This window comes from Agelaius phoeniceus, chromosome 2 (genome assembly GCF_051311805.1).
Source record: "Agelaius phoeniceus isolate bAgePho1 chromosome 2, bAgePho1.hap1, whole genome shotgun sequence".
Taxonomy (NCBI): Eukaryota; Metazoa; Chordata; class Aves; order Passeriformes; family Icteridae; genus Agelaius; species Agelaius phoeniceus.
Window position 1 is genome coordinate 21,260,655 of NC_135266.1, and position 19,849 is coordinate 21,280,503.

The 19,849-nt window shown below is 41.6% G+C and overlaps 1 protein-coding gene across 1 annotated transcript in view; it reads left to right on the forward strand.

Annotated features, from left to right (window-relative positions):
• Positions 1 to 10,802: 10,802 nt before the first annotated feature.
• The window catches only part of ANOS1 (anosmin 1), a 131,047-nt gene continuing 122,000 nt past the window's right edge, over positions 10,803 to 19,849 (forward strand). The window contains exon 1 of the mRNA XM_054654768.2: positions 10,803 to 11,171. Coding sequence (XP_054510743.2) covers positions 10,980 to 11,171 — 192 coding nt within the window. The 5' untranslated portion in view covers positions 10,803 to 10,979. The remainder of the gene's footprint in view (positions 11,172 to 19,849) is intronic.

Here is a 19,849-nt window from a genome sequence, read left to right on the forward strand (position 1 = left end):
GGGACTTGTCAGGTTCAACTGCTTTATCAGTGACCTGAGGTGGTAATGGAGTGCACTTTCACCAAGGTTGCAAGTGACCTCAACCTCAAATTTGGGAAAACAGTAAATGTGATGAAGGGCAGAACCACCATCCAAAGGGATTCAGGCAGGATGGAGGAGGGCCCAACAGGAATCTCAAGAAATAAAACAAGCATTGCACCTGAAAAGGAAGAATCCCAGGCACCAACACATGCTGAGGACTGACAAACTGGCAGAGATCACTGAAGTATTTTCTTATAATGAAATAATATTTAAAGACATTGTAGGCTGCATATCAGTACTGTTATAGATGAATAATGAGATGATTGGCTCTAGCAATTAAATAACTATTGTGTGAATATTAAGAAAAGCTTTAGTGCTGCATAGTTATGTTATTGTAGTTTAGATGCCCTCTGTTCTCCCCATGGTTCCCTTTCCCTGCTGTATTGCTGCCATCAGACAGCCGGGGCTGTCCAGCACAGGTACAAAGGAGCTGCACAGGTGTCCCCTGCATGGGGCAGCTGGGAATGGAAAAGCTTGGGAGTGCTCAGGGGGTGCAGCATGGCAACACCTGACCTCCAATCAGGTCACAAGAAAGCAGTCTGCACTGATAAATGGCAAAGAAGAGCTGAGTGACAGACTTTGGGAGGGGCCAGGGCTGGCTGGTGCAACCCCCAGGGGTATAAAGGACTGAGCATCCATCTTGAACATGAACCAAATGCGTGGTGTGCACAAGGGGTAGTTCCCAGCACTGCAGCTTTTTCCTTATGTAGTCCTTTGTGGTATTTTTGTTAAGGTTTAATAAACCTTTTTAAATTTTCAAAGTGAGCAGTTGTCTCTCACAGTCCTGATATTCCTGTTTATATTGTGTTTGGTCACATCCCCCTAAGTTCTGGTATGACAGGGAGTCATACAACTCTCACCAGACTCTGTTCTTCTGAGTGGTATGAGGAACAACACCACTGAAATTTATTATCAATTGAAAAGAGGCAAAGAAAGCAACTTTTCTGGAGTCCTTCAATACACTTAGGAGTTTTTCTCATATGTGTCTGTCTGCACATGCAGTAGCACAGTTACATACTTAATCATTTTTAGTACAATTAATAAATTATTTGGTATACGGGCAAAAAAATTGCTATGGATTTTCCTTCTATTAATTTCAAAATCAATTAACCTTGAAGAAAAGACTGTGAACAATAGTCTGAATTAGTCTGTATTTAAATCTTAGCCTTTGCAACACAGAGCAGGAAATTCCATAAAAAACAAATTTGAAGGATCAGCTTCTTCTTAATTATTGTCATTTTTCATTCTTTCACTTCTGGTGTTATTTTAGTTGAAGGACAGAGTACACAAACAACAACCTCTCAAGCACATCAAAAGGTTTCCTCTTAATTCAAGGGAACACAATGTTTTTATATATCATGCCTTTCTTTTAACTATTTTGTGTTCAAAAAATGCTGCTGCAGACATTGAACAGGAATATAAAGACTTCATTATTATTAGCTAGGTATGTTTTAAAAGGATCAATTAATTATGTCGCAGTTCTGGTATCTGGAATGATGTTTCCTTAAATAATTTGCAAATAAATCCTAAAGTTGACAATCAGTTGACAACTGATACGTGTCATGTAATAGGTTGGGTGGTTGCTTAGGAGTGAGGCTAATTAAAAAGAATTATTACAATTTTTCAGACACCACACATATCCATTGATGGATTTCAAGCCCAAGAGGGTCTATCAATAGGTCTGTCTTTCCCTGGCAAAAGCAATAATGGAAAGTACAGTAACAAATTACATTAATAAATGCATGGAAAAAATTTTCATACACATAAAAAGTAAATCTGATTTTGTCTTTTTAGGTGATTACAAATCTGATTGGCAAAGGCAATGTCAAAAGCATGTCACTTGTCTTATTATGTGACTTATTATGTGATTTTCTAATTAAAATTTGACATTCAGCAACAATCAGTGTAAAACATTTGTGTTATGTAGACCAGAAAAATATCTTTATAATTATACTCTCTCCAAAACTAATTGGAAATGAAAAATCTTAAAGAAATTAATGAGTTTAGTGTTGTCTGTTCTGGACTCAGTGTTATTTAGTTTATGTATTGGTGATTAGAAACACATAATAAAATCAATTTTTACAAAGTTTCCATGTGACATGATTATTGACTCAAGTGATAAATAATATATGCAGAATTCTGAATCACTCAGTAATCTGAATTCATTTTTAAACATCATGCATTTTAATGCTGCCATATGCAAGACTGTGCATCTAGGAACACAGAAAGTAGGTCACACTCACAGATAGAAATGTTTCTTGGAAAGCCTTTGTCTCTGAAAGCCTTTGGGGTCTGGTGAGTAACCAACTGAACATGAGCCTCATCTCATCTCGTCTCACAGCAAAATACAGTGACTAAGACTAATGTAGCTCGTAACTGCACAAGTTGAAGACAAATAAAGAGATTATAGATACCATATTTCATCTGTATGGTATTATTGGCTCTATTACTAGGATCAAAATGTCCAATCCTTATACACCCCAAGGTTGGAAAGCCTCTGAAACAAACAGATTTACAGAATCTGCAATGCAGCAAACACTTCACAAAGAAATTTCAGTTTGTTTCATTTATAAAAGAAGTTAATAGTGGTCTGCAGGGAAACCTCCCTTGTATCCCAGATTTAGCTTCAGATTCATCTTGACTATCTTCAGGGGGATTTCAAAGTGAAAGGAAGTCTACATCTACCCAAAAGGTGGAAAAAAAAAGTTCAATGTTCAAACATTAATAAATACTGCAGTCAGACTAGAAATAAGGTACACATTCTTAATTTAAGACAATAACAGAAAAAAAATTCCCTAAAGATGTGCTGCTTTTTACATTGTTTTATCTCCTAATATAAAGAGAGAGAAAGGGTGCTTGTTTAAAAATATGCTCTAGTACAATCAGAAGTAAGGCATATACAAAACACAAGATGAAGAATTATAGACTGTTTGAAACCAGAAATCAGATCAAATGACTGAAGTGACAAGAAGCAGCTGGGAAGATGCCAGTAAGATATATTTTTATTGGAAAACTTATTTTTGCAAACTAGTTGAAGACACAGATTTGGAATGAGTGCAGCTTGGCTTTGCCCTATTCTGTGTGACCCTGAAGAAGATGAGAGTCCCTGGGAGGAAATAAGTATGTTCATTCAACTAATAGCAGTTTGCCTCTGACCTTTCTTTATGGGCTTCTCAAGCACAACATTTTCCTAATTAATCTCATTTAGTCTTCTTTCTTTAGTGTTGTGCTTGAAACCTTATTCAGGATCATCACTTGAGAAGCATCTTGGAGTCTAAGGGGTTGATCCTCACTTCTTGAATATAAGTTTGTCTAAATCTGAATTCTTTGGCATAATGTCTCTAATATTCAGTCCTTTATATTCATCCATGGAGCTAAACTCCTATAATTTTCCATTGTGACTTCTTTTCTCTGCTCTTGATGTAGTAGCAAATATTTATTTGCCAGCAGCAGGCAAGCCTTCTGTTTGAGTTATCTTGTCTCTCTTTGTATTTCTGAATTTGCTTCTCTTCTGCACTGCATGAAGACACACTCCATAAGGTTGTAGCTCAACACTGAAAAACTCAATCCTTCTTAGAGACAACTGATGATATCAGCAATTATTTTTCGTTCCTAAATTTTAAAATAAGCATCTTTATGCTTTCTGTTATGTTTCTTACACCTGAGAATAATCTCACTAAAACTATCCCATCATTTTGCTTCAAACCCCTCCACAGACCTGACTGCTCTTGTGTGTCTCAAACACACAATATGAGACTTACCACATATTCAAAATTACCTAACTGGTTTCCTGTTTCCTCAAAATCTTTGGAGAGACATCTATTTCCTCTTGCTCTATACACAAATGATGAGATTTTCAGAACAGTGTATCCTCACTTCATCCTGCCATCCACTATGACTGATAACTGCACTACTAATATTCTTACTACCTATTACTGATTTTCCTTGGTTAAGAGGAAGTGGTGATGCAGAAAATTCCCATTGAATTGCTCCCAGGAGAAAGTATTATTATAAGGACTCAATCTATGAATGAAGAATATTCAGCTTTACCAGACACAGAGATGGATTTCTGGAATTTACTCACAGGCTTGACCTAGGACTATGCAGAATTCTATTTCTCAAAAGAAGTTGGAGAAGGTCATTAACTTCAGGGATCACATGAAGAAGGAATGATATAGGCCACCCATAAGAATCCCTGGGGTAAAAAGAGTTTCTATGCAGTCCTTACCAAAGGAATGGAGTTGTATTCAAACCTTGAAGAAATGTTCAAAGCCATAAGAAAGTATTTCTCCTCCTCCCATTCACAGGCATGAGTGTTTGTCCTCAGATGGCATAATTTCTGGCACAAATTAATTTTTTCAATGTCTGTGCTGGCTTCCATTGTTTTACTTGAAAAAAGAAATGGTTTTGTGGAAGCATCTTTCAAAGTCCCTTATTTTCCATGGTAATTTCCAATTTTCCCTTCAGCAGCAGAAAACTATAGGAAACTATAGGCCGATTTCAAAGCTCAGAAAGAAGAATAAGGACTGGTGTCTATCAGAGTTCTAGTTATTACAATTTCTTTGTTGAACTGTTGCTAGCAAGAAAATAATCAAGACATCATAGGTGACCTGGCCATCTCCCAACATTTTATTAAGTTTATAAGTGCAGTTCAAAATATACCTAAAATTCCAACTAAATTATTGTATATGTTTTATATATTTATTGCCTTTCTTGTGTATGTCCTGAATTAGTGAACTAAACATGCACTGTAAGTGGGACATATAAAAATGTCTTTAATCTCTGGCCATGAATTCATTAACAAAACAAATAGACCACAGATATTCAAAAGGCCCATAATGTTCAAACACAGTTGTACTTCTGCATTAAATAAGTACTTCTCAAAAAAGGTACCTGCAGACTTCAGTGAAGACCAGGGCCACCAATTAGTTTTAAAGGCAAACATTTAAAGTGAACATTTTTATTTAAATTTCTTTTCCATTTGGGAAGTGTAATTAAGAATACATTTGTTTGTTCAATTATTGTACTGTTCAAATCACAGATGGATTGAAAGGCCATCTGGAAGTCATCTGGTCCATCTGCCCTGCCCAAGCAGAGACACTTACAGCCAGTTGACCAGGACCACCAGGTCCAGACACCTTTGAAGTATCTTCAAGGATGGAGATGTCACAACCTCTCTGGGCAACCTGCATCAGTGCTTGACCACCCTCACAGAAAAAAAAAAAAAGTATTTCCTGATGTTCACAGGAAAGGTCCTCAGTTTTCAATTTGTGTTCATTGCTTCTGGTCCTGTCACTGGATACCACTGAAAAGAGCCAGCGTCCCTGTGGATTTTATATACATTAAAGTTCCTCCCTCTCTTCTGTAGCCCAAACAGCCTCAGCTGTCTTTGCCTTCCCTCATAAGAGAGATGCTCCAGTTTCTTCAGCATCTTCAGGGCCCTTACTGGATGCTGTCCATTATGTCCTTGTCTCTCTGGTGCTGATGGGGAGGAAAGGATGACCACTCTGGATCTGCTTGCAATACTTTGCCCTAGACAAGAATATCTTTCACCTTTTTTTTTTTTTTCTGTCAGGGCATTTTTCTGGCTCATATTGAACTCCACCAAGACCCCCAGGACCTTTCCTATCAAGCTGCTTTCCTGATGGGTGGTCCTCAGCATTTATATCTGTGCACGGAGCTGTTCTTCCCCAGGTACAGGAGTTTCTACTTCCCCTTGTTGAACTTAATGAGATTCCTGACAGCCATTTTTCCAACCGGTTGAAGTCTTTCTGGATGGCAGAACAGCTCACTGGTTTATCAGCCACTCGTCCCTCTTTTGTGTCATCAGCAAATTTGCTCAGGGTACACCCTACTCCACCAGGCAAGTCACTAAAGAAGATGTTAAGAATTAAGGAAGTGTGCCTGAAAATGTATTTCTGGCTTAACTGCTCCATCACCTTCCCAGGGATCCAAGTGAAACTGCTTGGCCTGCAGTTCCCTGGGTTGTCCTCCTTCCCTTTCTGAAGATAGGAGTCACATTTGCTTTTCTCCAGCCTTTGGGCATTTCTCCCATTCTCTCTGAGTGATCAAAAATTACCAGAAGTGGCTTCACAATGATATCTGCCAGCTCTCTCAACACTTGTGGGTGCATCCTGTCAGGTTCCATGGACTTAATCATGTCCAGTCTACTTTTATGTTCACTGACCTGATCCTCTTCTGACAAGGTGACATATTTCTTGCTTCAACCTTCATCCTGCTCTTTGGAAATGGCATTTCTGAAGGCTGGTCATGATAATAAGGTCTGGGGCAAAGGCAACATTCAGTCCAATCAAGTCCCCTGTCTCATTAGGCAATGGTCCCGTACTTTCCTTAGTCTCACGTTTGTCTCCCATGTACTTATAGAAGCCTTTCTTGTTCTTGAAATCTCTGGGCAGATTCAATTCTATTTGAGCTTTAGCTTGATCCCTGGATTCTCAATGTTTCTGTATTCTTCCCACTTACTGGTCCTTGCTTCCACCCTCTGTATGCTTCCATTCTGTGTCTGAGCATTGCTGAGATCTCCTTGTTCATCCACAGAGTTCTCCTGGCATTTTTGCCTTCCTTTCTGTTCATGGGATGGATTGCTTTTGAGCTTGGAGAAGGTGATCCTTAAATATTAAATGACTTTTTTGAGTCTCTCTTCTCCCCAAGACCTTACCTCATAGGATTCTTCTAAACAGATCTTTGAAGAGGGCAAATCTGCTCTGCTGAAGTCCTGGGCTTTGAATTCAGTTTTCCTCTCCTCCCTGCCCTCAGGATTTTGAACATCTCATGGTGTCTGCCACCAAGAGTGCCCTCGACCTTCACATCCCAACAAGCACCTCCATGTTGGTATGAAGTCCAGCAGATCACTTGTTCTTGTAGCCTTCTCTGTCTCCCAGAGGAGGAAGTTATCAACAACACACTCCAGGTGCCTGGATTGCTTATGCCTTGCTGTCTTGTCCCTCCAGCCAGTGTTGAAGCCCCTCATGAGGACCAGGGCCTGAGAACTCAGGGCTGCTTCCATCTGCTTGTACTGGGTCTCATCCACTTGCTTTTCCTAGTGAGGTAGCCTATGGCAGACACCCACTATAACATCACCTCTACCTGTCCTCTCTTATGTGGTAATAAGGGTTAATCCTAACCCTTATGTGCTCAGCTCCCTTCTCCATCCATCCCCAGACTGAGCTCCACACATTCCAATTGACCTCTCACATAATGGGCAACTCCTCCTCCTCCCCCTGTCCTTCATACAAGACAAACATTCTTCCATGGCAACACTTCAGCCACGGGAGCCATCCCACCGTGTCTCCCTGGTCCTGACAAGATCTTGGCCCTGCAGATGGATCCCTGACTCACTGTCTTTACTCCCCATACTGCCTCCATAGGCACTTTGGAGAGGCACCCCTGCATGCTGAGTTCCTGAAGAGGATTTGGGGGACTATGTTGTACCCAGAGCTATGATAGTTTTTAATGTAACACAGTTAAAGCTAAAGACAATTGAATAATAAATAGCATATCAGGATGATTTAATACAATAAACTAAATCCGTGAGCTAGAATACAGTGGTTTATATGAAAACAATAAATATTTTTAACATTAATAGTATCTCTTTTATTATTTTTGCCTGAAATTAGAACCTGATGTTGGCATTTCCCTATAGAGTAAGAAGCAATTCTTTGAGATGAAGCTATCTTAATTCAGAATCGATTAAACCCAACTCATTAACCAGAACTAAACCGGCACAGTGCCCGGTGGCTCTCGCCTCGCAATGCCAGCATGTGGCGCTGTCTCCTGTGAAAAAACAGCCCCTGGTTTGCGGAAAACCTCATTTGAACATTGTCAGACTCTTCTGAAGCACAGGCAGGAAAACAATGCGGATATTTTTAGCACAAAAATAATACTCTGCACTCGCAAAAATTTGTTAGCACTAATTCTACTATTTCTAATACAAAAAGAATATTTAATGTAATTTATTGACAAAAAAAAGAGTGAGCAAAACATATGAATGTATCCATGCATCTATTTATCTGGTTAAAGACCATAATTATATTTACAGGTTGGTTGAAATGTATACATAATTTATTTCCAATTTTCTTTATTCTGTAGCCAAATTATTAACGTCTTTAAAATGAGTATATTTACAAACTTGCATATCTACCCCTTTGGTCTAGCAGACACTTAGTCCACAGTGGGTTTTAATTACCAACTAAATTCTTGAGCTACCGAGCCTGTTTCATAATCTCCACATAGGGGAACAGGACCTGTGTGACTACAGTTTTACTGGAAGTGAACAGCCAGTCTTTTGTGTGGTAACCAAGTCAGCCCTTACTGAGAAGGAATTTAGAGACTACACTGATGATCTCTGTAACCATGAACTTTCAAACAAAAGTAACTGAGTAAACTGTGTATTCACTAACTTTTTAATCATTAAGGGCTCTACCCCCTTTGCTACCAGACTTTTTAAAACAAAAGAAACAGGGATCATACCTTTTAGTTAAAGCTGGGGTTTATAATACATGACATAAAAGGCATTAGTAGTAACATGGAGGGGATATATCTACTGAATTTTCTGGCTTTTCTAGATTTGCATCTGATTTACAGAAAGTTACATATTTTTTCCAGGCAGTTCTTTTTATCTATGGTAAAAGTTCAATGCATTCAGTGTACCTGTAAACACTATGAATCAGCAAAGCAATTTTCTTTTCATGACTCAAGGCAAAAAGTTGCAAAAGTTTTAGTCAAGGCTTAAGAAAAACTATTTAAAAGATCCAGCTAGAAATTGGGAAGTCCTGAACTTAATACTGAGGCCTGAATGGGGTCACCACTATTTGTCATAACATTGCTAAGACTGTGGATTGACTTCTGTGTTGTTCTGTCGCGTGCTGTTTTTACTTTGTAAATACAGAGATGCTGGATCAGGCAGAGTAACCAGTTTTCTAGTGGTGAGATATCAGTCAGAATTAATAAAAGCATTTGTGAACCCCTTATGATGTCTGCTCACTACAACAGGAAAGGTAATGATTCCAGCTGCAGAAATGAGGAAACTACACAAAACTGACAGAATTGACAGAATTCACAGAATGACTAGGTTGGAAGAGACCTTCAAGATCACCAAGTCCAACCCATGCCCCTTCAAGAGGTGTAGCTGAGATGGTCTCCTTTGATCAACCAGGGCATTTCCAAAGTAGCTGGCAGAGTGTGGTGAACAGTGCAAACAGCAGGGCACCTTGTGTGTGTGTGCCAGGAGGATGTGGCAGGTGACCTCGCCTTTTGGCAGCTGTGCTCCCTCAAGCATCCAGGGGCACAAACTGTCATCTCCACTTGGTAACACTGGCAGGGCTGACTCTGGCCTGCTGGCTTTTCTCAAGTGAAGAGTTCTGACAGCTGACAAGAGAGACCACAAGCTGCAAAGTAACATCTAAACTAAAATGTGCCTTGCTTTTTGTTATATTTGTATGTTAGCAATATTTCTGACAAGAAATCTTTTCTTGATCTGTGCCTTAATTTTGTGGTAAAACACTAAAACTATAGCTAGAATCTACTGGTAGAATTTGACAAGTGACTTCCTAGTTGGGATGTAGCAGACTTTTTTATACTTTGAATTTCTGATATATAAGTGCATAAAAGGTGTACACATAGAGCCTGGTGAGAATAATATCATTGAGGAATATGTTTTTATTTCACATTTATATAGAGAGAAATTATATAATAATTTGTATATAGAAAAATTATAGCCATGTAAAATTAGTACCAGCCAGAAGGGTTGAAGATCTTGCAGACCTTTATGAGATTTTTAGATGACTTTTCTAGTGAACACTTATACTTGAACTTGTTCCAGTAAAGATGCCTCCTGAAGTCTTTTTAATACAGGGTTTGATAACCATACTAAACTGCTACTTATAGTAGTAACTGACCTAACTCCTGAAATAGCCTAAAAGTTACTTATTTCAGCTCATACAGCCGTGGGATTTTCAAGTTCAGGAGGCTCAATCCACAGGCTCCGGTGAGAAATGATCCACTTGCTCTTTCTGGCAGCACATACTTGAGACGGGAGGAGTCCACGCAGGGCGCACAGGGAGAGGAATGTGCTAGGTAACCTCTGTGCTACATCCTGCGGCACACGCTCCGGCCCCGGAGCTGAAGGCAAGAGGGAAAGGATGTTGGGCTGATATTTACTGTATGGGGGCCATTTTACAGCTCAAGGTGCTGTTTTAATCTTTGCAGCTATTACACAGAGATATTTGCACTAATGACTTGTAGATTTTCATTTTTAAATAACTCTTCAGAGGAGCCTGTATGTGTTTCACCTTGGGACTAGCGCTCACAGCAGCGTTACTCTGTAAGAAACACCGAGTTTCAAAAAGTGATTTCCCTCCGTTCTTGCTTCCCCGTCCTTTTTAAAAATTGATTTTTTAAAAGAAGAAATAAAAGAGACTTAACCAGGGTGTTAAGACCGGCTACCAGCAGCGCCCAGCCACCCCCACGCAGCCCTCCTGTGTGTAGGACAGGTCCTGCGGCTCCGCGGCCGCCCGTGCCCCGCAGGTGGCGGCGTGCGGGAGGGAGGGAGGGAAGGCTCGGGCCGCACGGAGCTGCCCGCGGGCACGGACGGGGCCCGCCCGCCGCCGCCGGCGCTCGGCGCAGCCAATGGCGCGGCTCTGCCGGCATCGGCCCGCCCGCTGCCGCCGGGGGAGGGCCGTGGGCCGGGGCGGGCGGGAGGGAGGACGGGGGTGAGGGGAGTTGAATGATTGAACTTTCTTGTGTAGTTTCTGCGGCGCGGAGGTGTCCGTCCCCGGCGCAGCCCGGCACCAGCCCAGCGAGCGGGAGCCAGCTCACCCCGGCGCCCGCAGCCTCCCGCGCCGCCCGGCCGCCCCTCTGCTCTCCTCTCCCGCAGAGCGATGGTGCGGAGGGCGCCCGGCGTGTCCCTCGCCCTGCTCCTCTGGGTGACGGCCGCCTGCGGCAGCCCCGACGGGCCGGGCGCTGCCGTCGCCGCCCGAAGGCAGGACGAGGCTTTCGCCGCCGCCAGATGCACCTCCAGGTGCCTGAGCCTCCAGATCACCCGCATCTCCGCCTTCTTCAAGCATTTCCAGGTAGGGTCATGCCACCGCGCAGGGAGCCTCTGCCACCGTCCGGAGAGCGGGTGTCCCCCGGGGCGCAGGACGGGGGCGGAAAGGGGCCGGGGCCGGGGTCGGGGCTGGGGCTTGGCGATTTTGGGGGCCCTTGCCCCCAGGGGATGGCCGGCACCTGGAGGCGCCGGACAGGTGGGCACGGCCCCGCGGCAGCGCCGAGCCCCGTCGGTGCCTGTGGGTGCCGGCCGGGCTCCTCGCCTGGCGGGTCGTGGGGCTCCTGGCACGCTCTGCCCTGGCTCCCGGCAGGTGCCCGGCGCTCCCGGCCGCTGCCTCCGGTGGTGTCCGGGGCGGGCGCGGCGCGGTGCTCCCGGGCCGGGGGTGCGCCCGTCCTGCCGAGCGGCGGGCGGCGATCCCGCGGGCTCCGCCTGCCTGCGCGCCGGTGCGCCAGCCGCCGCAGGTGGCTCGCCCGGTGGGAAAGTTTGAGCCTGTTTTTAAGAGCGATAATCGTGAACGTGTTATACTTGGTTCTGACCTCCTGGAAGGTGAGGGTGGGGGTAACGCTGTAATTTTATTTTTTTTTCCCCCTGGGACAGAGAGGCACATCTTTGGCTAACAGGACAAATAGGGATAAAGTGGGGAGAAATGGAATTGAAGTGTCGGGAGACCTGCGGGGCTTAAAATGAAAGCTGGCAGCAGTGCGGAGCTAGTGCAAGAGCAGCGGGTGTCTGCCCGTCCTTCCCCCTCTTCTAGTTACACACGCACCTTTCCCTTTCCCCACCTGTTCTTCACTGCGCAAATATTAAACCTACTCGAATTCATCCAAATGACGGAAACCCTTCCGAGCTCTAAGTCGTTCTCTCTCCGCAGAGCCGCAGCCCCTTTGGGGAAGGGCTGGGGGCAGCTCGGTGCGGAGGGAGCCACCTCGGCCCCTCGGGGACGCGCCGCTCGCTCTCCCCGAGCGTGCCGGTCCCTCAGAAACCGGGAACGCCCGGACGAGCGCCTGGGGTGAAGTTGCGTTCGGGACAAAGGTGTTGGCACCAAAGGCAGGTCTCAGAGGTGATTAAGATAACCGATTTAAAAAGACAAAAAAAAAAAAGAGGGAATGTTAAAGGAGAGCGGAGTGTGTGCGTTGTAAAGGCAGCAGGAAGTTGGTTGGGTGCCTGCAGCCGGGTTTGGGTTGAAGGGACCGGGCTTGCGACCCGAGGCGGCTGGAGAAGGGGCGGCCCTGCCTGGCCTGGCCGCTGTCAGCGTGCTCCGTGCATCCCGGGATGGCCCGAAAGGAGGATACCCATTAATACAGTTCATTATCCCAGAGAGCGGTCACTGTTTTTTATTGCGTTGTCAAGCGGTTGTAACTTACTTGTTTTACAGTTTCAGTGGCTAAAGAGGCAGTTTAGATCAAGTCAATTCACAGTGAAAGGCTTTTTTTTTTGTTTTTTCTTTTTTGTGTGTTTTCTTGGCAAGGTTTCTTTTTCAACGTAAAACTGCTGACAGAATGCACACTGCACACAATCGTGATTACATTTTAATTAGCTAGAGTAAAATAAGTCGAGAATTACTCAGTTAGGACTTGATAACGGGCTGTTTTTTTTGTAATCAATTGAAAATCTCAGAGTTTTAACCCCAACCTGCTAAAGCACGTGGTAATTTATCTTAATTACTACGGATTAAACCCCTGTTAGACATGAAACGACTGTAATGTTTGGAAGATAAAGTGCTCTCGTTTATAAAAGTTAAGCTCTCCATTGTCTTATAATGAGGAAAAGGAGGAGAGTTTTAAAGTACATCAGGCATCCAGTGTTCTCACAGGAGACTGATAAAACAGTGTGGGCTGTAGGATGTGCAAATTTGGGCCAGACAGTTCCATGTGGGCTAAAGGGTATGATGTTCCATTCCTTTCTCTTCTCTCCCTCCTAGCCATTCCCCTCCCCTTTTCATCTCAACTGGTAGCAATTTCTGGAGCTCTTTTCATTTCAGATGTCCACTTATCTTGTAATCTGATTCAACCTTTGAAGCAAACTAAACACTAGCTCTTCCCAATCAGAGCAGGAAGGAACTCTAGTGTCTCCCAGTTAAGCAAGAATTGAAAGACTGACCCACTCATTTCTCAACCCTGCTTTAGATGCAGCCTCAGTGGTGGGACTTAGGGAGACAGCAGCTGGACATGCTTTGCAAGAGATGATGTCCCCAAAACTTCACAGAGAGTTAATTTCACATAATTTATGGTACTAAAATCACATCACTAACAACTTTTAAAAGAGATTCGGGTAGTATGAATAGGAAGTCTGGGTTAATTCTTTACCTTCTGGCTCTTGTTTGAATGGCAGCTAATATTTTTCCAACTTTTAAATGTTCACAAGGGATTTTAATTGACCCCCCCAGCCCTGAGAAGTTTCACCCATTTTTCTTTACTGTCCTTATTTTTTAAAGTTTCAAGAGAGGTATTATTTCTAAAAAGCCAATTTGTTAATTTACACTTGGGAAGCAACTCTAAGCCTATTTTAAATGAACATTGTGAGTAGACAATGTCAGTAGAAATTATTTTAACTGAAGCATAGTTCAAATAATATATCTTTTTATTCCATATAGACTATTGATGTGGGCTTGAAGAAGAATTGGTCACCTAAATAAAAAATCTTTGATCTTCAGAATGCTTGTTGAAGGGGCATGGATTCCTGCTTATTCCTATAAAGTCTCCATGGCTAGGGGGGTTTTCCAGTTCTGGTGGTGTTGGGAAGTTCCATGTAGAGGTTATACCAAAAGATACATGAGATCATTATGAGAGTTATGCACCACATGAGTCTTAGACCCAATGAAATGTGTGTGTTTGATATCTAGGGCCATGATCTTTCACAGAGAGCATGCTAGCACAAAGGCCTTTCATCCTAAGCAATCAAACAAAAAATTATAATCAGGAGGGGTCATAGTGGATTCTTCTTTTATATAAGAAGTTATTGATTACATGCTCATTCACAGTAGAGAATGATGTTTAAACTCTAAATGAAGGGACTCCAACATATCACTTCTGTCTTACTGAAATGTGTTCAGTAGTGGGGTTTAACTTTCTCTGAAATTTTGCAGATGAGAGAAAGCATTTTTATCCCAACTGTCTAATTTAGGCCCCTGAACAGCACCGAATGAAGCATTCATTGACCTGTGACCAGAAAGAGTGAGGACAAAGAGAGCTCATCTCTTTAGCCTTATGTTCAGAGTACTTATTTAAAGCCATTTTGGGTGTTGACACTAGAGTTTTACTTTGACTGTTGCAAAACATGTATGAGGGAGTAATTGGAGCATTCACTGGAACCTGCCCATGCTCCTGGGTCACTGCCTTGATACAGCAGAGTTCCTAGTGCTGTGCTTCTTTTTCTGACAAAATTCTCTCTAAAACACCTGAACAGGGGAGTATGGCAGGAATGCTCTTCCAGTAAGCTGGAGCTTTACCATCAAATGGCCTGCTGAGGAGAAGGTGTAGATTTGAACCTTGAAGTCCTATATCAATAATCAGCGTTGTGTGCTTTTGGCTGTTATCTTAAAAGAGCATGCCTGGGTGTTAGTATGGTGCCCTTATAAGATGGGAAGGGCAATTCCTCCTCTAGGCTGAAATGACAGGAAGGACTAAGGTGTCTGGCTCCATAAGAAACACCAAGACTGTGAATCCTGTGTGGAAAAAAGCATACTATTTTTGGGACAGAAGTGGTACAGTGATGTAATTGGATATATTCTTTCCTCAACATTTTCTTATTAAGGCGGTTTCTGTCTCAGTGTTTGAGTTGATCTCCAGGAGAAAGGTACATATTTTAATTTGATGTATTCAAAGTTTGTTTGTGAATCTAGTTTTATAGTAATTTAGTACAGTAGGTAAAACCCCATGAGGAGGTTTTACTCACTGTGGGAAGATGAGGTCAGTTACTGCACAAGTTTTTGGTTTTTTTGAAAAGGGTATGGGTATAAACCAGGACCTCATACAGCCTGCTGGACAAGAGGCCTGAATGCTCAGATTAGTTTTGGTAGAGGTTTCTGCATATCCTGCCTGTTTTAGTGGAGTGAGACTAAACTCCTTGCATTGCCATTTGTGGGTGTAGCCTTTCCAATTTGTGATATTAGTTGAGGATGAACTTGTTTTATTTTGGGGGAACAGACATGGCAGTGACCTTTTTAGTGTTTTGTTTTCAAGTTGAGTGAAAAAGCAATTTGGATTTTAATCTCTAATGCCAGCCATCTGAGACGTGTTTTAAAACTGGTATGATTAAAATTTTCTTTGTGAATAAGAGCTTGAACATCACTGTAACTACTTAGGCTAAAAATATTATAGTGAGCAAACTTTACTTTGACCTGTGGACTCATTGATCTTTGTCTTAGCTGGGATCTGTTATAGACCTCTCAAGCTCAAGTGTCTTCCTGCGTAATATGTGCAACTTGATAATTTACTTAAGACACAGGACTGGTCAGTCTTGTTTACTGGGTCAAAAGCTGAGAGGGTGGTAGAACATGTCCTAGGAATTTGGAGTAGTTGCCAGTAAGATTGCCTGTGGTTGTGGTGTGTTTGTGGTGTCACTGGAGAGGTTACAGCCATATGCTCACAGAGTGTATGCTGAGGTTGAACACCACCTCCTGGCAACTTGTTCTAGCATTTAACCACCCTCACAGTAAAAAAAAAGGTGTTTTCTCATGTTCAGATGCAGTTTCCCATGTTTCAAATTTGGCCATCACCTCTTGTTGTGTTACTGGGCTTCACTGAGAAGTGTCTGGCTTCTATTTCTTTATTCTCTCCCATCAGGTACTTACAAATATTGATGAGAAACCATTGAGATTTTTCTATTCCAGACTAAACGTTCCCATTTCTTTTAGCATCTTCTCATGTGAGAGATATTGCTATTCCTTTTCTGGGCTCCTTCCACTAAGTCCATCTCTTTCCATGTAATGGGAGGCCCAATACTGGATCTAGCACTCCAGGTGTGGAGGAGTGACTAGAACAGAGAACAGGATTGGCTGCATTTTAAGGATATAATGCCTGCTAAATACTGTTACTTGCTTTTAAATTCATTTTCATGATTTAGATTTTCTTACATGAGTTCATATATGACCCTTTATCAGTGCATTAAAACCACAATGCTAACACTAAATAAATTTTTTTCCATCCCTTTAGATATTGGTACATCTCACTATAGTTTTAAATTTTTTTGAGGGGGTAATCTTCAGTAGTAAATTGAATCTTAGCAAATCCATTTTTTTTATTCATCAGGGGAAAGTCCAGGTACATGGAGATGTGTACATGTTGTGTGATCCAGCATTGTGATTGCTGCTTGAACAGGCTCATGAGAGATTGGTTAAACTCGTTAAATGGGCACTGATTAGAAACATACAGGCAACATGGTGGATGACTTTGGTCACATAGGGGTGCTGTGTTCATGTTGACTTACTTGTGAAGTGGATGAATTGTAGCTGAAAATTTTGATACAACATAGACGTCCTTCAAGTGGTAAGCCAGTTTTGTGATATATGGAAGGAAATTAGAGAGAAATTAGCTCTTGTAAATGTGATTTAGTGTAAATCTAATAGTAGTATACTATGATTTAGTACTTAGGAATTAGTACTAAGCTAGATGAGCCAAGGCTAACTCAAAATTGTTTTTGAAAGTATGGAAAAATATTGTTTTAAGCTAATAGAGCCATATGTTGCATAATGTTTAGTAGCTGTAAAAGGGAAGAGTAAGGCCTTAGAAGTTTGTTATATTGAATGACTGATAACTATATGGTGGTAGGAGGTTGTTTTTAGTGTTGTAGAAGGACTCTTGCCTTTCAGGACAACTGAAGTTTTGGAAGAAAAACAGGCAATTCTTTTAAGTAAGTAATAAAAGGTTCTCAGATTTTATATCTGCAAGCAAATAATGTGCAAGTGATTACCTCTAGATAAGCAATACCAGATTTCACCTACAAGTCAGGAAGCTAGTTGTCTCAATGCCAGCACATCTGCCTTCAAATTGCCTGTAACTCTGAAGTGGCTGCACCTGCCATAATCTGCAATGGGTCCCAGCTGGGAAAGTGGTGGCCAGGCTGAAAGTCCAGGATGCTTGTGTCTCTCTGTGCTCTGCTGTAGAGAGGCTGGAAATCGTGAAGAAACCATTTATTGTAACTTTCTCAAATAACTCTGAAACGATAAATTGTTTTTTATTAAATCTTAAATGAAAAGATATGTGGTACTTCTGTAGTGAGATATGGTGGATATGTAGTGTCTTATTCCCAGAATGTTTCAGTTCCAATGGACAGGCTGCCCAGGCACTGAGTTTGCTTAGTTCTCTCGGGACATGTTCACAACCTTTTCTAAATGTGAGGATGTGTGCCATCTGTTTTTGTTGCTGTTTCAGAACTCATCTCCTTTCCAAAAATAGCCCTTGTGTTAAGTAATTCTGACTTTCATGTGTCTTGCAAAGCACTCTGCTCTAATTTATTTCCACAGACAAATTGTAGCATTTGTCATTACTTTGTTTTTCTCAAAACTCATTAAAGGCCCAATCCTTCTCCTGTTTTTGATGTTCATATGGCATATGATCTGGGTAATTATTCTGGCATTTGGTGTGCCCTGATTATCAAGATCTTCAGTTGTGAGCAAAAGGTGCACAGATTTAACAGAATCTTGGGTAAAACCCGTGAAAATGAGAGGTTTGTTTTGAATATCAATGGTTGCATCTAGTGAAAACAGCTGCATTATTCACTGTATTGTGTAATTGAGGCATAGTTAGTCTTTGCTGTTGTAACCTGGTCTGGTATGAATCTCCCTGACTTCTGATTTGAACCTCCCTAAGTGGGAGTTTTAACTTTCTCACAACCACACCCAAATCTCTTTGCCCTCAGTGGATGCTTGCATAGTTGATATGAGTGCAGGGGTTTACATGGCCTGGTCATTGTTTTCTAGTGGCTTTGATGACTCAGACTTGCTCATTGCTTTCCTAAATTAAAATACTTGTCTGTGTCTCAAGTGTAAGTTTAAATTCAAATCAAGTAAACTGTATGAAAATGTAAAGAGAGGGTGAGCAATTGTACTGAACAATGGGAGTTGCCAAGATATTTTTCTCACATTTACTTGTGTATTCTTACATATTAAGAAAAAAATTTCCTTATGCTTATTTTTGTAAAAATAAAATAACTGTTAATTTGGTAAATGTGATGGATACCAGGTGCAATAAACCCAACAGGAATTACTAATAGGTTTTAAAGCAGACATTTAGGTATAGAAAATATTGGCAAAGAGTAGTTTAAATGTCGCAGTCATGTTGGTGAGGGGGAGGAAATGCTGCTTTTGAAAAGTATTAGAAAACTTCTAAAAGAAAAACAATGTCAGTTCTAAAATGTAAATCTTTTTCCATTGGAAGATACAGCCACTTAATGCAGAGCAAAAGGTTTTTCAGATGGGTAGTGTTCAAATTAAAACTATTATTAAAGCATTATTTGTTGTCTGAATATGAGTTGTCTCTGTGATGAACAAGTGCTCTGAACTTAATTTAAATGTATTTGATTTAGTAAGTGTTGCATAAGGAAAAAAACCCCAAAATGTTAGATTTCTGAGACAGCTTGAAAAGCAGACTGATTTTCCAGATTATTATTTGCTCATTATTTGTCATTTTGTAAAGGGCATCTTAAGATTGAGTGCTGAATTTGTGTTTGCCAATAGAGATTGTTCTTCACATTCTGACCTGCGTCTCCCCTGGCCATTTTATGTGAATTTTTACTCTGTCCGACCAGCTGGATTGTAGTACATAGCCAACTTTTGTAAACAGAAAAAGAGAGTGGTATAATTTAGCATCCATGTCTTTAAAGATTGAAAGTAGGAATAATGACTGAGTATCAGGAGCATCCTACAGAAGACAGACACATCTGTATTGATATTTAGTAGCTGGTGCCTACCAAATGTAAACCTTGCACTAAAACTCCTTGCCTAGGAGTTTACACCAAGAATCTTCATTTTTTGATCTCTCCCACAGCCGAGCCTTATAAGGCTTTATACTTCAAAAACCTTTGAAGTCCATGAAAAGCCTTCTGTTGATTTCAGCTGGATCAGGTCCATGAGTGAACACTAGGTCCATGTAGTCAGCAAAGTAGAGTGCTGTGAACTGGGTGTCCCAGCTCCAGTTGTATCTGTTTTTCAGTCTTTTAATGACCAAGAGGTCGCAGGACACAGAGATGGAGAGCTGGGGGTGTTGAAAGGTAAGTGGACCCTTTAAACTTGAAAGTAGAGTACTGTTCTTTTCATCTCTGATTAAAAAGAAGCACACATTCTTTCCATCCACTGAAAAGAATATCAGATATTTCCAGATTTGGGGAACAACCCCACTCTAAAGTTTTAATTGCATTTCTGTTCTCTTCTGTGAACAACATTTTCACCAATGTGTCTCTCTAGACTGTCAAAGAGATGTGACATCAAAGTTGTGTACACACATATGCAATTACATTCCTTTAAAAAAGAAGAGACTTGTCTCAAACTTGCAAAGGACAGGACTCCCCTGGTAAGCAGCTGAGATTTCTGAGGAGCATATATCTTCAGAACTTGTAGGAGAAGCAGGAAAAGGGACAGTGTCTCAGAATGGAGATAGGTGGACTCTATCAGGCTTGTATTACTGGAAGGAGAATTTATATGAGACTAGAGGGCACTGTAAAATTTCCTGGGACACAATTAATTGAAATTAAGGAATTATGGAAGCA